Source organism: Ceratotherium simum, chromosome 2 (assembly GCF_057802395.1).
Source record: "Ceratotherium simum simum isolate JZ-2026a chromosome 2, ASM5780239v1, whole genome shotgun sequence".
Lineage (NCBI taxonomy): Eukaryota > Metazoa > Chordata > Mammalia > Perissodactyla > Rhinocerotidae > Ceratotherium > Ceratotherium simum.
The window spans coordinates 53,766,234-53,787,905 of NC_141901.1; the positions used below are offsets into that span (position 1 = coordinate 53,766,234).

Below are 21,672 nucleotides of genomic sequence, written 5' to 3' on the forward strand. Positions count from 1 at the left end.
AGAAAAATCCACCCTAAAATTCACTTGGAATCTCAAGGGAACTCGAATAGCCAAAACAATCTTTAAAAAGAACAAAGACGACTCACATTTCCTGGTTTCAAAACTACTATGAAGTTACAATACTCAAAACAGTGTGGTACTGGCATAATGATAGATATAGGATATAGATCAATGGAGCAGAATTGACATTCCAGAGATAAATCATTATATTTATGATCAACTGATATTTGACAAGGATGTCAAGACAATTCAATGGGGAAAGAACAGTGTTTTAGCAAACGGTGTTGGGAAAACTGAATATCCACACATAAAAGAATAAAATTGGACCCTTTCCTTACAGCATCTTCAAAAAATTAATTTAAACTGGCTCAAAGACCTAAACGTAAGAGCTAATACTATAAAACTCTTAGAGGAAAACATAGGAGAAAAGCTTCGTGACATTGGATTTGGCAATGATTTCTTGGATACGATACCAAAAGTAAAAGCAACAAAAGAAGAAACAGACAAACTGGACTTCAACAACTCAACAACAACAAAAACCTAATTCTTGGGGCTGGCCCCATGGCGTAGCAGTTAAGTGTGCGCCCTCCGCTGCTGGCGGCCTGGGTTCGGATCCTGGACGTGCACCAATGCACCACTTGTCAGCCCATGCTGTGGCGGCGTCCCATATAAAGTGGAGGAAGATGGGCACAGATGTTAGCCCAGGGCCGATCTTCCTCAGCAAAAAAAAAAAGAGGAGGATTGGCATGGATGTTAGCTCAGGGCTGATCTTCCTCACAAAAAAAAAAAAAAAACCTAATTCAAAAATGGGCAATGGACTTGAATAGATTTCTCCAAAGAAGACATACAGAAGTCCAATAAGCACATGAAACAATGCTCAACATCACTAATCATTAGAGAAATGCAAATCAAAACCACAGTGAGATATCACTTCATATCCATAAAGATCGCTATTATTAAAAAAACAACAATAACAGAAAATATCCAGTGTTGACAAGGATGTGAAGAAATTGGAACTCTTGTGCATTGCTGGTAGGAATGTAAAATGGTGTAACCACCGTGGAAAACAATTTGTTGGTTCCTCAAAAAGTTAAATATAGAATTACCACATGACCCAGCAATTCTACTTCTAGCCATATACCCAAAAGAATTGAAAACAGAGACTTAAACACTTGTATGCCGATGTCCATAGCACTATTATTCACAATAGCCAAAAGGGGTAACAGCCCAAATGTCAATCATCAGATGAATGGATAAACAAAATGTGGTATATATATATAAATATATGTATACATACACAATGGACCGTTATTCAGCCAAAAAAGAAATGAAGTTCTGATATATGCTACAGCATGGATGAAAAATGTTATGCTCAGTACAAGAAGCCCATCACAAAAGACCACATATTGTATGTGATGAATATGATATGCTAGAAAAGGCAAATCTACAGAGACAGAAAGTAGATTAGGGGCTGCCTAGGGTGGGGGTTAAGGGACAATGGGTACTGACTGCTAATAGATACAGGGTTTCATTTGAGAGTGATGGAAATGTTCTAAAACCGATTATGATGATGGTTTACAACCCTGTGAACATACTAAAAACCACTGAGTTGTACACTTTAAATGGCTGAATTATATGGTATACAAATTATATCTCAATGAAGTTGCTTAAAAAAAAACTCAGCTGTGAGAACAGGGATCCTGCCATAGGAATCTTTTTGTATAACCAGAGATGCATCAAGATAAACTATCCCCAATCCTGCTCTGCAACAGCAGCATCCTATTTATTAAGCATGGGAAAAATGACTTCTTCCTACCACCCACAGTTTTACATCTACGCACCAGGCAAAAATTCTCAGAACTACCAGATTATTGCTTTACAAGGAAAGCCCCAGTTGTACCTTAGCTTCTAAATCTAATTTCATTTGGTTCCACTTCGTAGCAATTTACAATACCAATCTGTTTACTAGGGTTGAAAAGATGCCATAAAACACTTGGCCTAGGAATGGCATTTTGGAGGCTGTAATTGCTCAGAGCAAAGTTTCTTAATCAGGGGTCCACGAATCCCCTAAATTTGTACACAAAACACTGTGCACATATTTTTCTGAGAAGATCCATAGCTTCACCAGATTCTCAAAAGGGTCTAAGACCCGAAAAGAAAAATCAATGGCTTGATTCAACCAACTGTAGTTTTGCATCATTTAAGCTCCCTCACACTTCTCTGCTGTTGTTGTAAAATAAGGAAGCTGGCTTGTTTCTCATGAGGCAGAAGAAAGACTAAAAAATCACAAAGCTCAATGTAACTGGTTACTAATCACATGAGCAACTCATTTTTTATGTTTTCTTCAAAAATATGTCCAAAGAGGCAAATTTTTGGAAGTCGGTAAATGTTATATCACTCTAAAATGGATCGAGGAGTCAAAATTCTAAGTTGAATAGAAAAAACATTGTTTCGCTCTTTTTCCCTTTTAATAATTCCAGATAACCATTTACTTCTCTAAATAAATAAATAAACAAACGTCACAATGTCAGGAACTGAGGGTGCACTGGTGGAATCAAACAGTCTCTGCCCTCAAAGAGCTTACAGCATAGTGTTTACAACCATTTTTTTAAAGAACAAGAAATGAGAATTCACAATTTACTTCCACGGCAAAACTTGTTCCATCAAGACCAGCTCCTTAAGAAATTATAGCATGTCTAAACCTCCTCTGTTTTGACATATAGATCATTTATTACAATACTTTTCAACTCATATGATTTCCCTCCTAAATCCTATTTTACAGACACTCAATATACATCACAGCTTCTCGGGTCCAACTTGTTTCACTACACAGAGTACTTATTTCAGTGTGTGTCATGTATAAAAGGAAATAATAGCTCTGAATGAGCCAAAGTTCACTCCTAAAATTCAAATTCTGCATCTTTACTTTCATATCTTAACTCACAAGACACATTAGTTAACCAAAGTTAAGTCTCTAATAAATCATTAGAGGTCTGGAAAAGTACCAATCTAAAGTAATATAAAATAAAATCCTTTTTTAATTGTAGAACTGCAAACATAACTTCAGACTAAGAAGCAGGTAGAGAAAATACTATTCTTTAAAAAAATTCTTTCTAATTGGACTACTCTTTCCCTACAATCTAAAGACTTCACTAGTACTTCTCTTTCCCTAGAATCTATTTCATTAGTAACTACTTGCTTTCTATTTCCATCCAAATAAACACTCTTACCTGATCATATTCTGAAGCACCAGGATAAAGAGGCCATCCCAGGAACAGCTCAGCTATCACACAGCCCAATGACCACATATCAATAGCTTCACAAAATGGTAACCCAAGAATAATTTCAGGGGCTCTAGCAAAAACAAAACACAGCAGATAAAAAACAAAAACAAAAACATTATTTGGGGAAATTAACTATGTCAACTAAATCTTGTTTTAGTATCAGCTAAAGGTACATTGATTTAATGAAATTGAAAATGATCTTCAGTATAAAATCCATCATCTGAAACTCTCGGGGACAGATTGTTTTGGAATTCAGAATTTTTTGAATTTCAGAAAGATACTACTGTGCATAAACTACATATTGTATAATAATCCCAACGGAGTTTATGGAAGTACCCCATAATCAAACACACTAATATTTCTATAACAAAACATATGAGCGGTCAAGTTGGCTAAATAAAGATTTTAAATAGCCTTACATTGGTTCGAGTCAGGTCTTGCCAATAAATGAGTTTATACCAAACTTAGAAAAAGATTTTTAGTTTTGAAAGCTTTCTGAATTTTGACATCAGTAATAAGGACCACAGATTTATTCTTTTTAGTCTTAGCACCTTTTTAATTATGAAAAAATCAATTAAATGGCCTGATCAATAAATACCTCTTTGTGACAGAAATGCCTTCTGTAGAGATGTAGTGGCTGACAGCACAGACTCTAGAGCCAGCCTATCAGGGTTCAAATCCTAGTTCTATTATTTAACAGCTGTAGGAAATTACTTAATCTCTCTGTGCCTCAGGTTCCTCATTCATAAAGTGGAGATAAGAGTACCTACTGTAAAGGATTGTTGTAAGGTTTAAATAAATAAATAATAATAATGTTTAAATATTAAAGATCTTAACCAGTGCCTGGCACATGGTAAGCACTATATAAGTGTTAGATATAACAACATTATTACTATATTATCATTATTTTAAAACTTTAAACTCTTTGTGTGCTTTCAGAAATAGTCATTTCCATTAATATTCCAAGTAAGAAACCTAACCCTAGAGAACCTTAAAGAGAAGACTAAGGTAATAAAATAAACTAAGAGCTTTATATATATGAATACATCCAAGGCAAAATTACTATCCCCATTTACAGAGGAGGAAACTAAGGCAAATAAATTAAGTAATTTGCCCCAAATCACGTAGTTAACAACTGACAGAGCCAGAATTTGAATCCTGTCAATCTGGCTCTGGAGTTGAGCATATCATACTATCTCTAAATAAGCAAAAGTTAAGTATATCTATTTGGCATGGTAGTATACATGGCATTTTTCAAACTGTGACTAAAATTAAGAGATAAATGAGTTCAAAAAAAGGATGATAATAATAGATAACACTAATATCGATAATAATAATAGATAACATTTACATAGTGCTTACCATGTGCCAGGCACTGTTTTAAGTTCTTTATAAATGTGGAGTCACTAAATCCTTACAACAATCCTACGAAAGTAGGTATTATTACCGTTAAGTCCTCAATTCTAAGATGCGTATTTTAACATCTCTGAAATTAAGAAGATTCTTGCAAATGATGGTATATTTTAGTTTAATGACAGTGCCTTTACTTTCTTATTGGCACATATATAATGTTTCCTCTTATAATCAATGGTATCTTAGATTCTATGTAATAAGGTATCATTTCCATTTTACAGATCAAGAAACTGAGCGCTGAGAAGTTAAGTAACTTGCCCAAGGCCACACAATTACTAAAAGATGGAGCCCAGGCAGTCTGGATCCAAAGTCTGAGCTCTTCAACATTTTATCATCTTTTCCAAATAATTTCCTTTCCTTCTTACAAGTCATAGAATTTGAACCTGTAAGGACACTCTAGATCCAGAACTCTCATTTAACAGGAGATAAATGGAAAAGCAGATCTCTCTATTAGGAAACATCTAACAGGCTGGGTCTCCTCATGGAGTGCCTAGGTTTCTCAAACTTTTCTTTCAAGTAATATGTGCTTGTTGTTGTTGTTGTTATTGTGTGTGTGTGTGTGTGTGTAAGGGAGGAGACTGAGCAGGGAGGGTATAAAGATATTTCCCTAAATAAGAATATCCTCCCTCAGTAATTTCCTAAGTAAATAGACCTTAGAAAATAGGGCAAATTAGACTTCACAGAGTCTAGAAGCTTTCCTGATCCTTGCAGAGAAATAGGAGAAGATCCAGGCCTGCTGAGACTTACACTATTTGACAGCTATGGGTGGAACCACCAATATCAACAGTCTTTGTACTACTTGATGTGAACTGTGGTTTTGTCAGCCAAAGAAACAACCTTCAAAAGTGAGAATCCTGTTGTAGGCTGCTAGAACCACATAATACTGATGGAATTTCAGATTCAATTAAATCTCAACCATTGTGGCATGTTTTTAGGACAGCACAAGTTTGACAGCACTAACAACTGGAGGATAAGAGTACCCAAAAACATAAAAGGTTTTCCAAAATTGAAAAACAACAAAATTTTTACTTTGTGAGCAGAATCATTAATTTCCATGTTCATGTCAATGCCAAAAATAGCTGGCAGGGAGAATGCAAATGGCTTTGTGCCAAAATAAAAACTGGGCTTAGAACATTCCTAAGCATCAATTGAAGAGCAGCAGATTGATTTTGCCAATCCCACTATACCAGGAAGACATTTTAAAATCCAAAAGGTAGGTCACAGGGAGGGGCCAGGCCACCCAATAACTTACTTCTTTAAAAAGGCAGCAATAATATGAGATAATTGTTAGGCTTCTAAAGCTTCAAGTTTCAGAAAAACACTAATTCCAGCTCCCAATCCCCATTAAACAAAATCCCCCATTAAACAAAAACCTCCTGAAGATTGGCTAGAATCAGTTTTCCCATTTGGTCTCATCCTGCTTCTGGAGTTACAAAAGCAGCTGAGGATTTCCAGCAAAAGCTCACTCAAAACAGTAACTCTACCACATCTACCACACAAAAAGGTGAGTATCAAAAGAAAAAAAAATGAAAGCAGTAAAAATAAAATAAAATAAGTCTGCTCAGTTTATTGAGGGCTTCTTAGTGCCTAGAAATCTTAGACTTATCCAAACTCTAGGAAATGAAAACACTGAAGTTATTTTCTCTTATTGAACAGAAAGAAATCATTTAGAGCAGGTTCATCTCTAAAGACTGAATGTTTTAAACTGAATTCAGTTTATAATTCTTGGTAATATGTTCATTACTTTATCATCTTTCCCCTTGGCCTCCATTATTTCTCAATCCCTCAATATAAACTCTAGACACTGAAATTCTGGTTCTACTTCATCTGTATAATAAGAAGGCTGAGTTAGATAATTACTCTTCTAGTCCCCTTCCAGCTCTGACATTCTAACAACTGGGCAGTAAAAAGATTACCTACTGAAGCACAGGAAGGAAGGAAAAAAACCAAAACTGGCAGTATTCACTTCAGTAGGAAAAGGGCATTAATTGTACTTGGACATGGTGGGTCTCCTCTTCGAAGATACAACCTACCTTAAAGAACAAATACTAGACAGGCTTTAATTACTATAACCAGGTGGTAGAAATAGCAATCCCTGCCTTTCGATTTCCCGACTTCAAACTTCTTTAAATTGAAAAATGCCTCCAAAGTCATAAAGCTTTATTTCACTGGAACCCAAAGCAAGCTGAGGTTAAGATCACTTAACAGCACAAATCTTTCTCTGCGAATTTTCATGAACACTCTTATTTCTTCCTGCTCATCTCAGAGGCATCAAACTTACTTACCAGATGAGAGAGGTTAAATAAAGTCTAATTTCCTGCATCTGTGCCTTAGGTGAAACTGTAGTTTCAGATGAAACTGGATTGTTTGTTTGTCTAGGATAAGGTGAAAATATGCTTTGCTTCTCTAGACCTTGTCCTTCCATACAAATAAAGTGATCTCACCTTTAGATAAAGGCCAGCTAGTCTGTTCAGAATGGAAAAGCACTGAGCTTGTAAGCACGGCAAATCTTTGTGCCTAAAACTCAAGCTCCAAAGGCAGCAACTTTTCTTGGAATTAGTTTACTCTTACATTTACAGTGGGCCAGGAAATAAAGTATATTATTTCCACTGCCTGAGTCATTTAGCCATGCCCACGGCCAACAGAGACAGCATGGTGGCAAAAATTTACATCAACTGATAATATTTCGGCACATTATCAACAAGATGAAGCAATGTACACTAAAAAGAAGGGTAAGAGGAAGGCAGCCTTCGGAGCCAGAATGCTTCACTGGCCAAAAGGATTTTACAGAGGTTTTCTGAAAGACAAGAGGGTGAGGACTTAATGGACTCTAATAAGGTAACAAAGCAATATGAAGAGGACCACTATGGATAAAACTAATGATAAAGAAGGAATGCCTGAGCTGCTATTCTATTTGCCTTGGGCTCATTATCAAGTATTACTGTGACATGACAGAACACTCATGTTAAATCCTAAACATACTCAAGCCCTGGATATTGAACCTCAGTATGCATAGTAATTACTCAGTAATACACAGAAGGAACTCCTATTTTTAAGGGTTAAACTTAGCTCCATTTAAAATTACTCCTATAGTCAACAACTAAATGCAATGAATTTACAGGACGCTTTGTTGAAGAGTAATTACTAGTGGATTTAAAAGTTTGAAAATCATATTTTCTATAAAAACAGAACAGAACTAAATTACTCAGATGACAGCTTAAATTAAATTAAAAGGATAAGGAAAGGGGCAAAGACTAGCAACCTAACACTGAAAATTATTCAAATAAATTACATATTAGAAAAAGCTGAGCAAACAGAACTATTTATCCCTCAAATCTCATTTACCTTTTAAGAGAAAATTCCATCAAAAATTATTTCACAAAATAATTCTTATCTCTATCACTGTCTTTTTCAATCTTAAAATTGCTTCTGTTTCCACAAGAGAATGTACTTTTGTCTTTGACAGAGTAGACAAATAGTTAAAGAACACCTTCAGGCATTGACTAGAGAAAAGATCAAGAAAGCAAGAGCTGATCAGCCCTCATCCCTCAGCTGTGCTCTCCCTTTTACCTCCCCAGTGCTCAAAATGAGAAGCAGAACTGAACTCTACAGAGCGCCTGTAGAATGTGCTGTATCTATGTATGTGTGGTGGGATTGCTCAAAGGAGACTATTAGAAGCAAAAGTAATTGGAATCTAAATCTTCCAAATCATGAATAAATAAATGGAGGTGAGATTCTCAAAATTAGCCAAGTTGCCTAGAGCAACATGAAACCAGAAACCAAAGGCTCTAGGAATTTCTTTACTCCATCTCACTCAAGTAAGAATATCATAGTTTTACAAAACTATAAAAAGAAAAGATAAAAATAGATGAGGGGGGATCGGAAGACTTAATGTTGTTGTCAATACACCCAAAGTGATTTATAGATTCAGTGCAATCCCTATCAAAAATCAACGAAGTATTTTTGCAGAAATAGAAAAATCCATCCTAAAATTCATATGGAATCTCAAAAGATTCCAAATTGCCAAAACAATCCTGAAAGAGAATAAAGCTGGAGGGCTCACATTTTCTGATTTCAAAATTTGCTACAAGCAATCAAAACAGCATGGTACTGGCATAAAGGCACACATATAAACCAATGGAATAGAACAGAGAGCCCAGCTACAAACCTTCGTATATACGGTCAAAGGATTTTGACAAGAGTGTCAAGACCATTCAACGGAGAAAGGATAGTCTTTTCAGCAAACAGTGCTGGGAAAACTGAATATCCACACGCAAAAGAATAAAACTAGACCCTTTCCTTATACCATATACAAAAATTAACGCAAAATGGTTCAAAGACCTAAATATAAGAGCTAAAACTATAACTCTTAGAAGAAAACACAGGGGAAAAGCTTTATGACACTGGTTTGGCAATGATTTCTTAGGGATGACATCAAAAAATACAAGCAACAAAATAAAAAAGACAAATTAGACTTCATCAAAATTTAAAACTTTTCTGCAAACAACACTATCAACAGAGGTAAAAGGCAATCCCATGAAATGGGAGAAAATATTTGTAAATTATATACCTGATAAGAGATTAATACCTAGAATATATAAAGAACTCCTACTACTCAACAAAAAAACCAAACACAATTCATAAATGGGCAAAGGACTTAAAGAGACATTTCTCCAAAGAAGATATACAGATGGCCAAAAAAAACACATGAAAAAATGCTCAACATTACTAATCATTAGGGAAATGCGAATCAAAACCACAATGAGAGATCACTTCACACACATAAGGATGGCTATTATTCAAAAGAACAAAAACTAACAAGTGTTGGCAAGGATGTGGAGAAACTGGAATCCTCATGCATTGCTGGTAGGAATGTTAAATAGTGCACCAACTGTGGAAAACAGTTCAGTGGTTCCTCAAAAACTTAAACATAGAATTATCATATGACCCAGCAATTCTGCTTCTAGCTATACATGCAAAAGAATTAAAAACTGGGATTTAAACACTTGAAGGCCAATGTTCATCACAGCATTATTCATAATAGCCAAAAATGTGGAAACAACCCAAATGTCCATCAACAAATGAATGGATAAACATAATGTGGTACATACACACAATGGAATTATTATTCAGTCATGAAAAGGAACAAAATTCTGATACATGCCACAGTATGGATTAACCTTGAAAACATCATGCTAAGTGAAATAAGCCAGATACAAATGGACAAATATTCTATGATTCCACTTATGTGCAATATCTAGAGTAGGCAAATTCATAGAGACAGAAAGTCAAACAGAGGTTACCAGGGGTGTGGGGGGAGGTAGAGTTATTGCTAATGGTTACAGAGTTTCTCTTTTGGGTGATGAAAAAATTTTGGAAATAGACAGTGGTGATGGTTACACAACATTGTGAATGTACTTAACAACAATGAATGGTACACTTAAAAATGGTTAAAATGGTAAACTTCACGTTAGGTAGATTTTACCACAATTAGAAAAAAACCATTTAGATGGCATATCTTCTGAGTCCTTATACAGGTTAAAATATCCTTACATTATTTTCAAACATAATATAAAATTCTTAGTTCAGAATTTCTATTTCCTTAAAATTTATTATAGGCATTTGGCATATCTCCTGATAAATAAATTTTATGAGTTATCTTTTTGTTTATTGTTTTACTATTTGATTGGGTGAATGTACAATTTATATTTAATGCGTGAACATTAGAATATCAGATTTGTTAAAGTTAATAACTAGATAAATAGATAAATAAATGAGGCACTGAGAAATAAAAGCTCAGTTAAAAAGACTTTCCCCTCTTCTATCAGCAATACACCTTGGTTATAGTACAGACAAAATTGTAATAATACAAGCATTTAAGTACTGTTCCAATAATTATTATATATTAAAAAGGTAGCTTTGTTAGAAGTATCAATCTGGAAATATAAATCACTAAAGTATAAGGTACTTAGGTCAAGGTCATTCTTGGATAACCAAGTAAGTTCAAAGTATTATGGAGAATGTTAAAACAGAAAGAAACCTTGGCAATCATCTAATCCAATTCTCCCTATTATGCAAGAAAGAAAATGTAAAAGAATAAAATGTTGCTGGAGTTAAACCTGGAATTATTCCCAATGCATCTTACCTGCCAAGATATGAACCTGGAAAACATAGCAGCATATGCCCAAATTCATTACAAATAAGTAAACATCTTTATATATTTAAAGACTCTTTAAAATGGGAAAATTAGGTATAATGGTACTAAAGAAAGAACCAGATGCTAGTATAATTCAACTAGGAATAATCTTCAGAATCAGACTGAATTAATTTTTCTAAACATATTAACCTATTTTTATCTTGGAATCTGTAAATAAATTCATTGTTATATGTAGTCCTACGTAATATATTAAATAAAAAGACAGACAGCTAGTTTAAGATATGCTTTTTAGCATTTGCCACTTGCCTGTAGTAACGTGACTGTAAGTAGGTTGAGCACACAGCTTTGGAAACGTGACTAGCAGAACCAAAGTCAATGACCTTCACTCGGTAGGGTTGGCGCACTGGATCAACCAGCATTATGTTTTCAGGCTTAAGGTCAGCGTGAATCAGACCAAGGCTCTTGAGCTTCATCAGGGCTGTGGCTACCTGCTGCAAGATTGGTCTGATGTACTTGAGTGGCAGTGGGCTAAACTTGTTCTGCTTTAGAAAATCATATAAGTTCTGCTCCAGCATCTCGAACACAAGGCAGGTGTGATTCTTATGCTGAAAGCATTCATAAGAACGGACAAAATTATACTCATCAGCATTTTCACTGCTTAGGCGGGAAAGGATGCTCACTTCAATCTGTCCTTGTCTAGCATAGGAGGGGTGGTTCTTCAAGATTTTAATAGCCACAATTTCCTTGGTGCTCCGCTTCCAGCACTTAGCCACCTGTCCAAATGTTCCTCTGCCTAGGAATTCCAAGACTTCATAGCTGTTGGTCATAGAGCAAAGGATCTCATGCTGGACCAGCTGGTAATCCCCTTCTCCGCTGGAACTGCTACTCTTTGTGGTCACAGTGGTGGTCGTGGCAGCAGCACCCACCACAGTCCTGTTTTGCAGCATGAGAGGGGGATGTTCTTCTATGATTTGCACACTACCGTTGCTGTCAACTTCCTCACTTTTCCTTTTCAATCCACATTTTTGATATGGCTCAAGCAAAGAAACGTTGCTTCTGTGAGTCAGGGTCTGGCTGCTTTGGAAGGTTGATGTAGCAGCACTAGCTGAGCTATCAGCAGCTGTTACAACAATATGCTCCACTGTAGGGGCTGGGAGGAGGAGGCCCTGGTCGTAAGCAGGGATATTGAAATTTGCTACCTGGTGAGAGGAGTTGGCTTGCCCTTGTGTGGCTGGGAGGGTTTTGCTGTGGGTATAATATTTGTCGTTGCTGCTCTGTCCAGAAACATCCCAGCTAGAGGGCTCTATTTTCAGTTTCTTCGCACTGCAGAAGGCACTCGACGACACTGATGGGGGGGAAAACACCTGCAGCTGTGATGCCATACCTACATTGAGAGAGAGGAAGAATTAGACCCTCAATTTCATACAACGCCTCAATTTGTATATAAGAAAACTTGTGGTTTAGAAAAACTACAAGTAAACATATATCTGGCTGGGGTTTTATTTCATACATTTTCCAAAACATGTTTCCTATTATAGAAGGATAAACTTTTTGGTCTTATTACACATCTTTAATCACTCTTTGAGATTCAGCACTAATAGGACATATTGTTAAAAGAGTATAAACATTTACGATAGTTTATAAAATAATAACCATAATAATAATAGTTTAGATGACTGATCACTTACTATGTGCCAAATAGTAAACTAAGCAGTTTATATGCATTACTCATTTAATTCTCACCACAACCCTTTGAAACAGATACTATCAATATTTCCATTTTACAGATGAGGAAACTAAGGTACAGAGTGGTTAAAGTAATTTGCCCAAAATAACACAGCTATTAAGTGACAGCACTGGAATTCAAACCCAGGCTCTTTGGCCCCAGAGCTCATTCCAAAGCTGTGACATCATTCCTGCCCTGATTAACTTCTTAATCAATTATTTAAACTTAGACATAGATGGCATACTTGTAAAATTCACAGATGAGCCAAATTTGGGCAGGATACTCAATACTGCTAAGCAACAGGTCCAAAAGGATCACAATAGGGTAGAAACCACAAGAAATATCTAGCAGATAAAATTTAACACAAATATAGAGTCCCACCTAGATCCAAAATATGACTAGCACAAAGCACAACGATATACAAGGTTTAGCAGGAGTATATATGAAAAACACTTTCAGTTGGTAAGAGAAACATTATGCAATAATGTTCCCCTCCCCTCAAAAGTTAATTTAACCTTAAACTACATTCATAGAAATAGTGTCCAGAATGTGGAAGACAAAGTGAAGGCTATCCACTCTGCTCAGATCAGACATAAAACTGGATCTAGCTCCGTCCAGTACATTATAAGAGAATCATTGATAAACTGACCAGAAGAAAGTAATCAGGATGACACAAAGCCTAGAGAGGATACCCTGAAGAACTGCAGGATGTTCTTCTTAGGAAAAACAGCCCAGCTTTCCATCCCTGAATGTCCCATAGACAGCTCAAGCTCAACAAACCCAAGGTCTAATCCCAAAGCTAATACTTTCAGAATAAAGTCCAAACATTTGACACAGCATACAAGCCATTTCAAACATCTTTTCCTTTCTCAACCATACAACCCTCAGATGCCTTGGAGCTCTATACTAATCCCTCTTCTCTTGGCTCCACATTTTTCCCCCTTTTCAATAACTACTTCTCAGGATTAGACATCTGCAAAAGATTCTCAAATCTCTATCTCTAACCCAGACTTCTCTCTCTTGAACTCCAAATCCTTATTTCCAAATAACCACTCCACACTGCAACTTGGATATCTTACAGACATCTCAAATTCAACATGTCCAAAATCAAACTTATGAGCCTCCACCCTACCCCAGTCTTCTACCTCAATTATGAGACACCACTGTACAGTGACACAAGCCAAAAATCAGGGAGGCAATGAGTCTCAGTTTCCTTATCTATAAAATGGTGATAGCAATACCTATACCTCATGGAGTTATTCTGAGAATTAAATGATTTAATATACATAAAGTGCTTAGTGCCTGGAACCCATTTAATATTATTATCCTGATTCATTCCTCTCCCTTACTCCCCTGTATCTAACTATAACGAAATCTTATGGATTCTACCTCCTAAGTATACTTCAATTTAGCCATTCTTCTCTACCAGGGTTGGAACCATTCTAGTTCAAACTGCCAGTAGCCTCCAAACTAATCTTGAATGCATTCAGGGGATCTTTGTTTTTGAACCATGCAAATCAGATGACTGTTCTTTCTTTTTTAACCACCTCCCCCTCCCCCTGCCTCCAGGGTTTTCCATTGCTTTGGGGATAAAATCCAAAATCCTCAACCTGTCTTAAAAAGCTCTCCAAAAATCTGGTTGCTGTCTTCCAAAATCTCCTCACCTTGATTCCTCCATTCCAGCCATACTGCCCTTCTTTCAGTTCTCGGAAAGCCCTCTAACATGTTGAAGACTTTCTACTGGGAAAACTGTTCCCTCACACACACACAACACACACACACTCCCCACGATCACCACCACCACCACCACCCCATCCTACCCACCATGCACTCCCATAGCTCTCTGTTCCTCCTTTATAACTTGAAATTATTTAATGTTACATTCCCAGCTACAGTATAAGTTCCATAAGGGCAAGTACCATATCTGTCTTGTTCTTAGGTTGTATCACTAGAACATACCACAGACTCTAGCAATATGCAGACTCAGTATCTGTTAGGTGATTTGACCTCTGCCTACCAACCTGATATCTACTCCCTACGGCTCACATTAAACTGCAGGATTTTCAAATGCTAATTTGTTTGTTTGTTTTTTCTGTCCTTTGCTTTTTATCTGTGTGGTCCTTGAGATATGGGGGAAATCTCCACTCCAATACACATAGTATAATTTTACTAGTCATAAGAGAATAAACACACAACCAGAAAAGAAGGAAGCATGACAAAGGACGTTACAGAACATAGAAAAGCAACGTGTAAATTTCTTTGTGCCTGAATGCAACTAAAAACCATATACACTGGACTAGACAGCTGGAACGAAGAACAAATCCTCAGCCTTCAATTTCTAAAATGCAGTCTGGATTTACTTTAAACAGGAGTTTCCATAATTTATTTGAACCTTGAAGAGAAAAAAAGTGTAAATTAAAAGCTCAAGTCCGTGCAATTTAACGAGGCTACGAATTTACAAATCATCTTGTTCTGCCTATATCACTGACATAATACCAAAGTATAATAAAAGAAAAATCTGAAACCAAGTAGTACCTCTAGAAAATTTACCTATTAAAATACACACAAAAATATTTGTCATCATAAAATTGAGCCCATTTTTAAACAATGAAAGGAAGTAAATTTTCGAAATTTGTTTTCCATTATATATCTGTTGAGCTACTAATTTTAACAATCTATCAAAAAACACGAGCACAAATTTTACATATCTAAAAGCATTTAATAAAAGAATTTGAATACAAAATTTGCAGTTGTAGCTATGTGTAGGAATATGGGGGCTTAAAGTAATAATACTAAAAAGAATTCATGAAATACCAAATACTTAAAAGTATATTCATAACTAGACACTTTTTAAAAATACTGCATTTACCAGAGTAATGTTACTGACATACCCAATAAACAAAATAACAGGTTTCAAATCTTCACATTGAGCCCTGCAAAAAGCACAAGTTCTAGGAAATTTTTCTGAAATTTTAAATATATAAATGAATATAATTCTTATTCAGTAAGACAAACTTAAGTCCACCCATAGGGAAAGAACCACCCAGAATTTCACTGGCCTTTCCCACAGCAAGGACATACAGTACTGAAGTCAATATATGCCACCAGGACTCTTACAGTGTGGCTGAGACTCATTCCAAACTCAACTAGCACAGGGTGAGAAGAAAATACAGAATCAAAATTGCCTCGAAAAATCAACATGCTTAAATAACACTCTGAAATTCAGCTAAAAACAGCCATTTCTAGACACAAGATAAAGATAATACGTTCCAAAAAATTTGCCTTTGCAAATGGGGAGGCAATTTTCTTCCTAGGCTGAGACCTCCCAAACAAAAGTGTGGAACAGAATTAATATCTGTGAATAACCTACTATGTATCAGACTCTGGTAAGCAAATTGCACAAATACTGTCAATTCACATGAGAATAGCTTCCAATAAATTAAAAGCTATTGGGCTGGCCCTGTGGCTTAGTGGTTAAGTGCGCGCGCTCCCCTACTGGCGGCCCGGGTTCGGATCCTGGGCGCACACCGATGCACCGCTTCTCCGGCCATGCTGAGGCCGCATTCCACATACAGCAACTGGAAGGATGTGCAACTATGACGTACAACTATCTACTGGGGCTTTGGGGGAAAAAAAAGGAGGAGGATTGGCAATAGATGTTAGCTCAGAGCCGGTCTTCCTCAGCAAAGAGAGGAGGATTAGCATGGATGTTAGCTCAGGGCTGATCTTCCTCACAAAAAAAAAAAAAAAGTTTATAAATTAAAAGCTATTTCTGACTTCCTGAAAATGTTACACTTCTTGACTACAGCAATAAACTAGTTTTTTCATTTCAAACCCCACTTTCCAAGGATTGAACCATCTAAATATAATGATAAATTTGCCCACTGCATTAATCCCAAACTAGAACTAATAGGCAAAAGGCTACTGGTACTTGTACTTATTGCTAAAAAGAAGACTGAGTATTGCTAGAATCCATGGCTTTCCAAAACAGTCAAATTAACAGCTTCCCAACTCCCTGCCAGGGTCACATCTATTTAACAACATTTACTGGGTGTCCCACACTATGGGCACTACAGGTAGACAATCTTATTACACAGAGTTCAAATATTATAACTATGAATGGAAAAGTTGGATATGACAATCAAGGTAATCTTGTCTATGTTTTGCCCTTAGCCTTCAGTAACTTCCATCTTTTCCCTGACACACCAATAATAAATTCCTACTGCTTTTGCTTAGCGTCATCTTTGCCTCTTTAATACAACTTAATAATTGGTGACCTAAATAACCTAAAATCAGTACTGTATACTGATTTCTTCCTCTAGCACTTGTCCTTAGCTGACATGTACAGATGTACACATTGTCCAGCACACTGATATATAAAGAGTGTTCATATCATTAAAGCAGGTAAACAAGAATACATGTTCTTTAAAAATAAAGCAAGACAAGTTTGGGAAGAACACTCTTTCAGCAGAATACCAAATAACTCTCTACTCCACCCATTTTTCTCCACCCCCCAACTACTGCACAATCCTGGACTACTTACTTGAATAGCCTAACTTGTCTCCCCCCGCACTCTAAAGCCCCCTTTTTAAGCTCCCTTCTCCCAATTCTTGAAGCTTTAAAAAATGCGTCTCTGTCCCCTACTTAAAACCTTAGGATAAAGTCCAAAATCTCTAAGTTGGATTGCCAGGTCTCATAAGATCTGGACATTGATTTATTTATTTATTTACTTACTTACTTACTTACTTTTACTTATTTACTTACTTTGACTTACTCATTTACTTTTACTTACTTAATGACTGACTTACTTTTACTTACTTACTTAGCTTAAGGAAGATTCGCCCTGAGCTAACATCTGTGCCAATCGCCCTCTCTTTCGTATGCGGGTTGCCATCACAGCATGGCCGCTGACAAGTGGTGTAGGTCCGTGCCCAGGAACTGAACCCAGGCCACCGAAGTGCAGTGTGCCGAACCTAACCGCTAGGCCACGGGGCTGGGCCCTGGCCCCTGATTATTTTTGCAGCCTCGTTTCCTCCACTCTTTCCCTCCCTCGCTCTTCCAGTAGTACTAAATTTCTCTGGGTTCCTAGAGTAGGCCTTGTTTTCTCCTGCCGTAGGTCCTTCACACATAATGTTCCCTCTCTGAACTTCATTTTCCCCTCTTAGGCTTCTCTTTTACTAACTTCTACTTATCTTTTTAATCTCTGCTTAAAGCTCACTTTTTCAGTGTGGCACCGGCTGTTGGTTTGGATCAAAATCTACTCTCTCCTTCATCCCAGGCACACGGCTAGACTATGTTTACCAGTCCCTCTCTCCAGTGGAAAGTGATGTGTGGGTAAGCCTTTCATGTTCCTTTCCCTTTCCACCAACAGGAACCCATGGAGACCCAGCTTCCCCACTATGAGACAACACCCAAGGGATGGCAGAGCAACAAAATGGAAAGAACATGGGTCCCAGAATGATCATGTACAGCAGAGCCGCCTGCCCACCAGGAATGCTCACTTCAACCTGGAACATTTACTTCAGACTGTTACATAAGAGAAAAACTATTTTTCTTCAGCTAGATTATTGTTTAGTCAGCCTTATGCTAACAAATACACTCAGGAAAGCCTTCCCCGGGCCACTTCTTAGTTTTCCTGGTAAAGGCTCCCACAGCATCCTCTACTACTTCTTAGCACTTACCACACTTGTACTTACTTATTTCATTTATTCATTTAACAAATATGCATTGAGTACCTAGCATATCGGCCTAGCAGTGTTCTAGACACTAGGGATAATAGTGGTGTTCCAGATGTACAAGATCTCTTATCTCCTGGAGTCTACATTCTACTGAGGAGACAAACACACACACATCCCAAGAAAACAGCAGCTAGTGATAAAAGCTATGATGAAAACTTAACACAATGATATGATAAAGATGGTGGGATGGGGAGAGATGGTGGTCAGGGAAGGCCTTGTAAGGTGGTGGCATTTAAGTAGAGACCTAATTGACAAGAAGGAGCCATTCCAGTCAAAGAGAACAGTTAGTGTCAAGACGCATTCTTGGCCTATTTGAAGAACAGACCAGTATGGATGGAATGGAACAAGGGAGAAAATAGAGAAGCAGGACCCAAAGAGGCAGACAAGGACCAAATCACATACTGACTTGTGGGCCACTCTGGATTTTACTCTAAGTATGACTATTTGTAATTATTTATTTAAAAGTTGACTTCTCTTCTAAGCTGCAAGTTCCATGAGAGCAATTCTCAATAGCAGAGTAGGTGTCTTTTTTTTTTGTATCACCAGCGTCTATCACAATGGCTGGCATATAGTATGCATCAAATGTTTGCTAGAATGAATGACCACAAAGAGATCACATTACTTCTCCATATATAAACATAAGAAGATCTCAGAAGTCATTCTGACTAAATTACAGAAATATTCACATGATGAGACAGAAATTACAGTCTCTTGTCTACAAGAGAATATATACGTTACTTTTCAAAGTATAGTAATACAGAAGGAAAAAATAAGCTTGAAACTCTAATGACACCATTTGAATCAAAGTTCCCTACCCCTTTCCTGTAAGCACTTCCTTCATAAAGAACTATGTGAAACAAGCCAGTTCCCCAACTAGTATGCAAAAATAGGGTGTGGAATAGGTGGTGTTAGCTGACAAAGGAGTAACTCTACAATTCTATGTAATTTCTAGCCATTTAAACCAATTTTGTAATATTCTGGTAAACTGGCAGAGGGGTGCTTTCCTTCCAAGCAGGATATTTTCCCCTAAATTTCAATAGCTCTCTCAGATTTATTTGGAATGACAAATCCATAGCAACAAAACAAGAGAAAAGGAGGTGCTTTTTGTGTTTGGTAAAAAGGTACTATCTTAGTATGTGCACACGACAGTCTATGAGGTCTAAAAAGTTTAGAATAAAGAAAACCATACCCTGAGGAGTTCTAGCACAAAAAAAATGTCACATTAACAACACACAAATCAATATAAAACATAAACACTGAGAGAGACCTCTGTTTAGATCAGCCAGCAAAGGACTAAGGAAAACAAGACTTAAGTAAGGTAACAACAGTTAGGCATATGGAAGGTGGAAGAAGTTCTTTCAGATGAGTGAGATAACTTTTCCCAGCATGCCAGGGGAAATGGAAAAATGAAAAACTGTTCAGATTAAGAAGATGTATTTGCTTGGAGCAGAAGACACTGGCAAAAAAGTACAGGGATTGTTATAGCTAAAACGGACCTTAAAAGACTCTCTAAAACTCCCTAATTCCAAGATGAGAAAAAGGAGACCCAAGAAAGCCAAACAAGTTTTATACAGAGCTAATCAGTGGCGATGCTGGCAAAGAATTCAGGTCTTCTGATTCTCTTCCGTTAAGCTCTCTGGGGACAGCACTATACCAGGTGCCCTTAAAGAACCCAAAAGAAATAGGCATAAGTTTCCCTATCTTCAGAGAGCTTACAATGTTGCTCAAGTGATATGACACGCAAGAAAAAAATATAAAAACAGGATGTAAATTTTTTTTTTAGTGCCAAATTATGCTCTACAAAAATACATAAGGCATTTAGGGAGCTGAGAGATTAGAAACAAAAACCAAAAAAGGAACCAAAGAGCAAATCAGTAATTGCTGAAGTGGTACCTGAAGGAAAAATGATTTTCATGGCTTGTGTTCAGAATGGCCTGAAATCTAAGGGAAGCAACTTGGAGGAATTAATAACTGTAACTCAAAAAAAAAAAAAAAAATCCTAAAAAAAGTACGGATTGCTTTATATAGTTATGAAAATGAAAATAAAAGAGTAGATCAGGAAGTTCATGTTTGCAAAATTACTTCGAATTACAAAAGGACCAGTTACAATATACAACTAACAACAAGTTGCACAAGCTCTAAGTGTAAGAAGTTTACAAGGCAGGCTCACTGATTTCTACCAACAACAACCACTGACTGAGCTGTGCAGATGAAAACAAAACCACAGAATGAAAGAATTCTATTTTCCAGAGAATTTTGAGATTATCTTCTTTTTCTTTTAGGAAAAAAATCAATTTGCTCTACAATCTACCAATCAATTTGCTCTACAAACCATAAAACTACAACATCCAAAGATATATAAAGTATTCATAAACATATCACCAGCAAAAGTCCTACTTACCAACCAGAGCCAGTATGTTTACAAAATCTCATTCACCATTTTACCTCTCAGATGCTTTACTGGCTTGGCTGCCTCCAGTTCCAACCACAAGTACTTTACCAAAATATCCTTCAAGCCAGGCACAGTATCTTAAAGTCAATGATAGACTTCATCATACCAGTATTATAACACAGAACCCTGAGATAATTACATGTAAAGATCCAAAATCACCAGCTGAATAACAACTATTAGGTAAAAGGACTTGTTAGATTTTTTAAATGTTTTACAGAAGGCTTTAAACCTATATATGAAAAAAAGCTGGTAATAATTTGCATTCTCTATAATCTTTAAAAAAAACAACAACACTACAGACCAGGAATCAAAAATAGCTTTACACAAACAAGAGCAAAATTGTAGGTTTTGCTGAGGGCATCAGCAACTTAATTTAACCCCACTTCATCAGGAGCAGGAAGCCACGCAGCTGTTTTCATCCGAGTTACTAGGAAACAAGATAAAGGATAGACTGGGCAGAAGAGTCTATGGTTGAAATGAACAGTTTGATGCAATTACTGAAAATTCCCAAAGTGTCACTAAGAAAAAGCATCTAGGGCTGCCTCAAAAGGAGTTTCTCTACAACTGAGTCAGTGGTTTAAGTGGAGGAAAGACATATTGGAGCTTGGGGTTGTTTTTTCCCCTTCTCTAGCCCCTCCTCCCTTCCCCCACCTAAACAGGAAAGAAAGCGCGCCCAGCATAAACACAGGCCAATGCTCACGGTTTGTCACCACAACAAACGGGAGGTTAAACCAGAGCTCCGAGGTCTTGGTTGCTAGGCACAAAAAGGGCCTCTTTCTCACAGGTCCGTGAACAGTGCAGGCCTTACCCAAGAGTTTTGGTTGTTTCCTCACCTTTTTTCTTTTTTTTTTAACGAAAGCTTTGGGAAAGTGGCGACAGACAGCAAAAGTTTCCCCCCAAGC

General features: G+C 36.9%; 1 protein-coding gene across 9 annotated transcripts in view; it reads right to left on the minus strand.

Annotated features, from left to right (window-relative positions):
* Nucleotides 1-21,672, minus strand: part of HIPK1 (homeodomain interacting protein kinase 1) — a 49,832-nt gene that overhangs the window by 27,420 nt on the left and 740 nt on the right. For all 9 annotated transcript variants that reach the window (XM_087445146.1, XM_087445134.1, XM_087445131.1 and 6 more), the window contains exons 2-3: nt 11,161-12,238; nt 3,231-3,354 (exon numbers count right to left, since the gene is read on the minus strand). In XM_087445146.1, coding sequence (XP_087301272.1) covers nt 3,231-3,354; nt 11,161-12,236 — 1,200 coding nt within the window. In that variant the 5' untranslated portion in view covers nt 12,237-12,238. The remainder of the gene's footprint in view (nt 1-3,230; nt 3,355-11,160; nt 12,239-21,672) is intronic.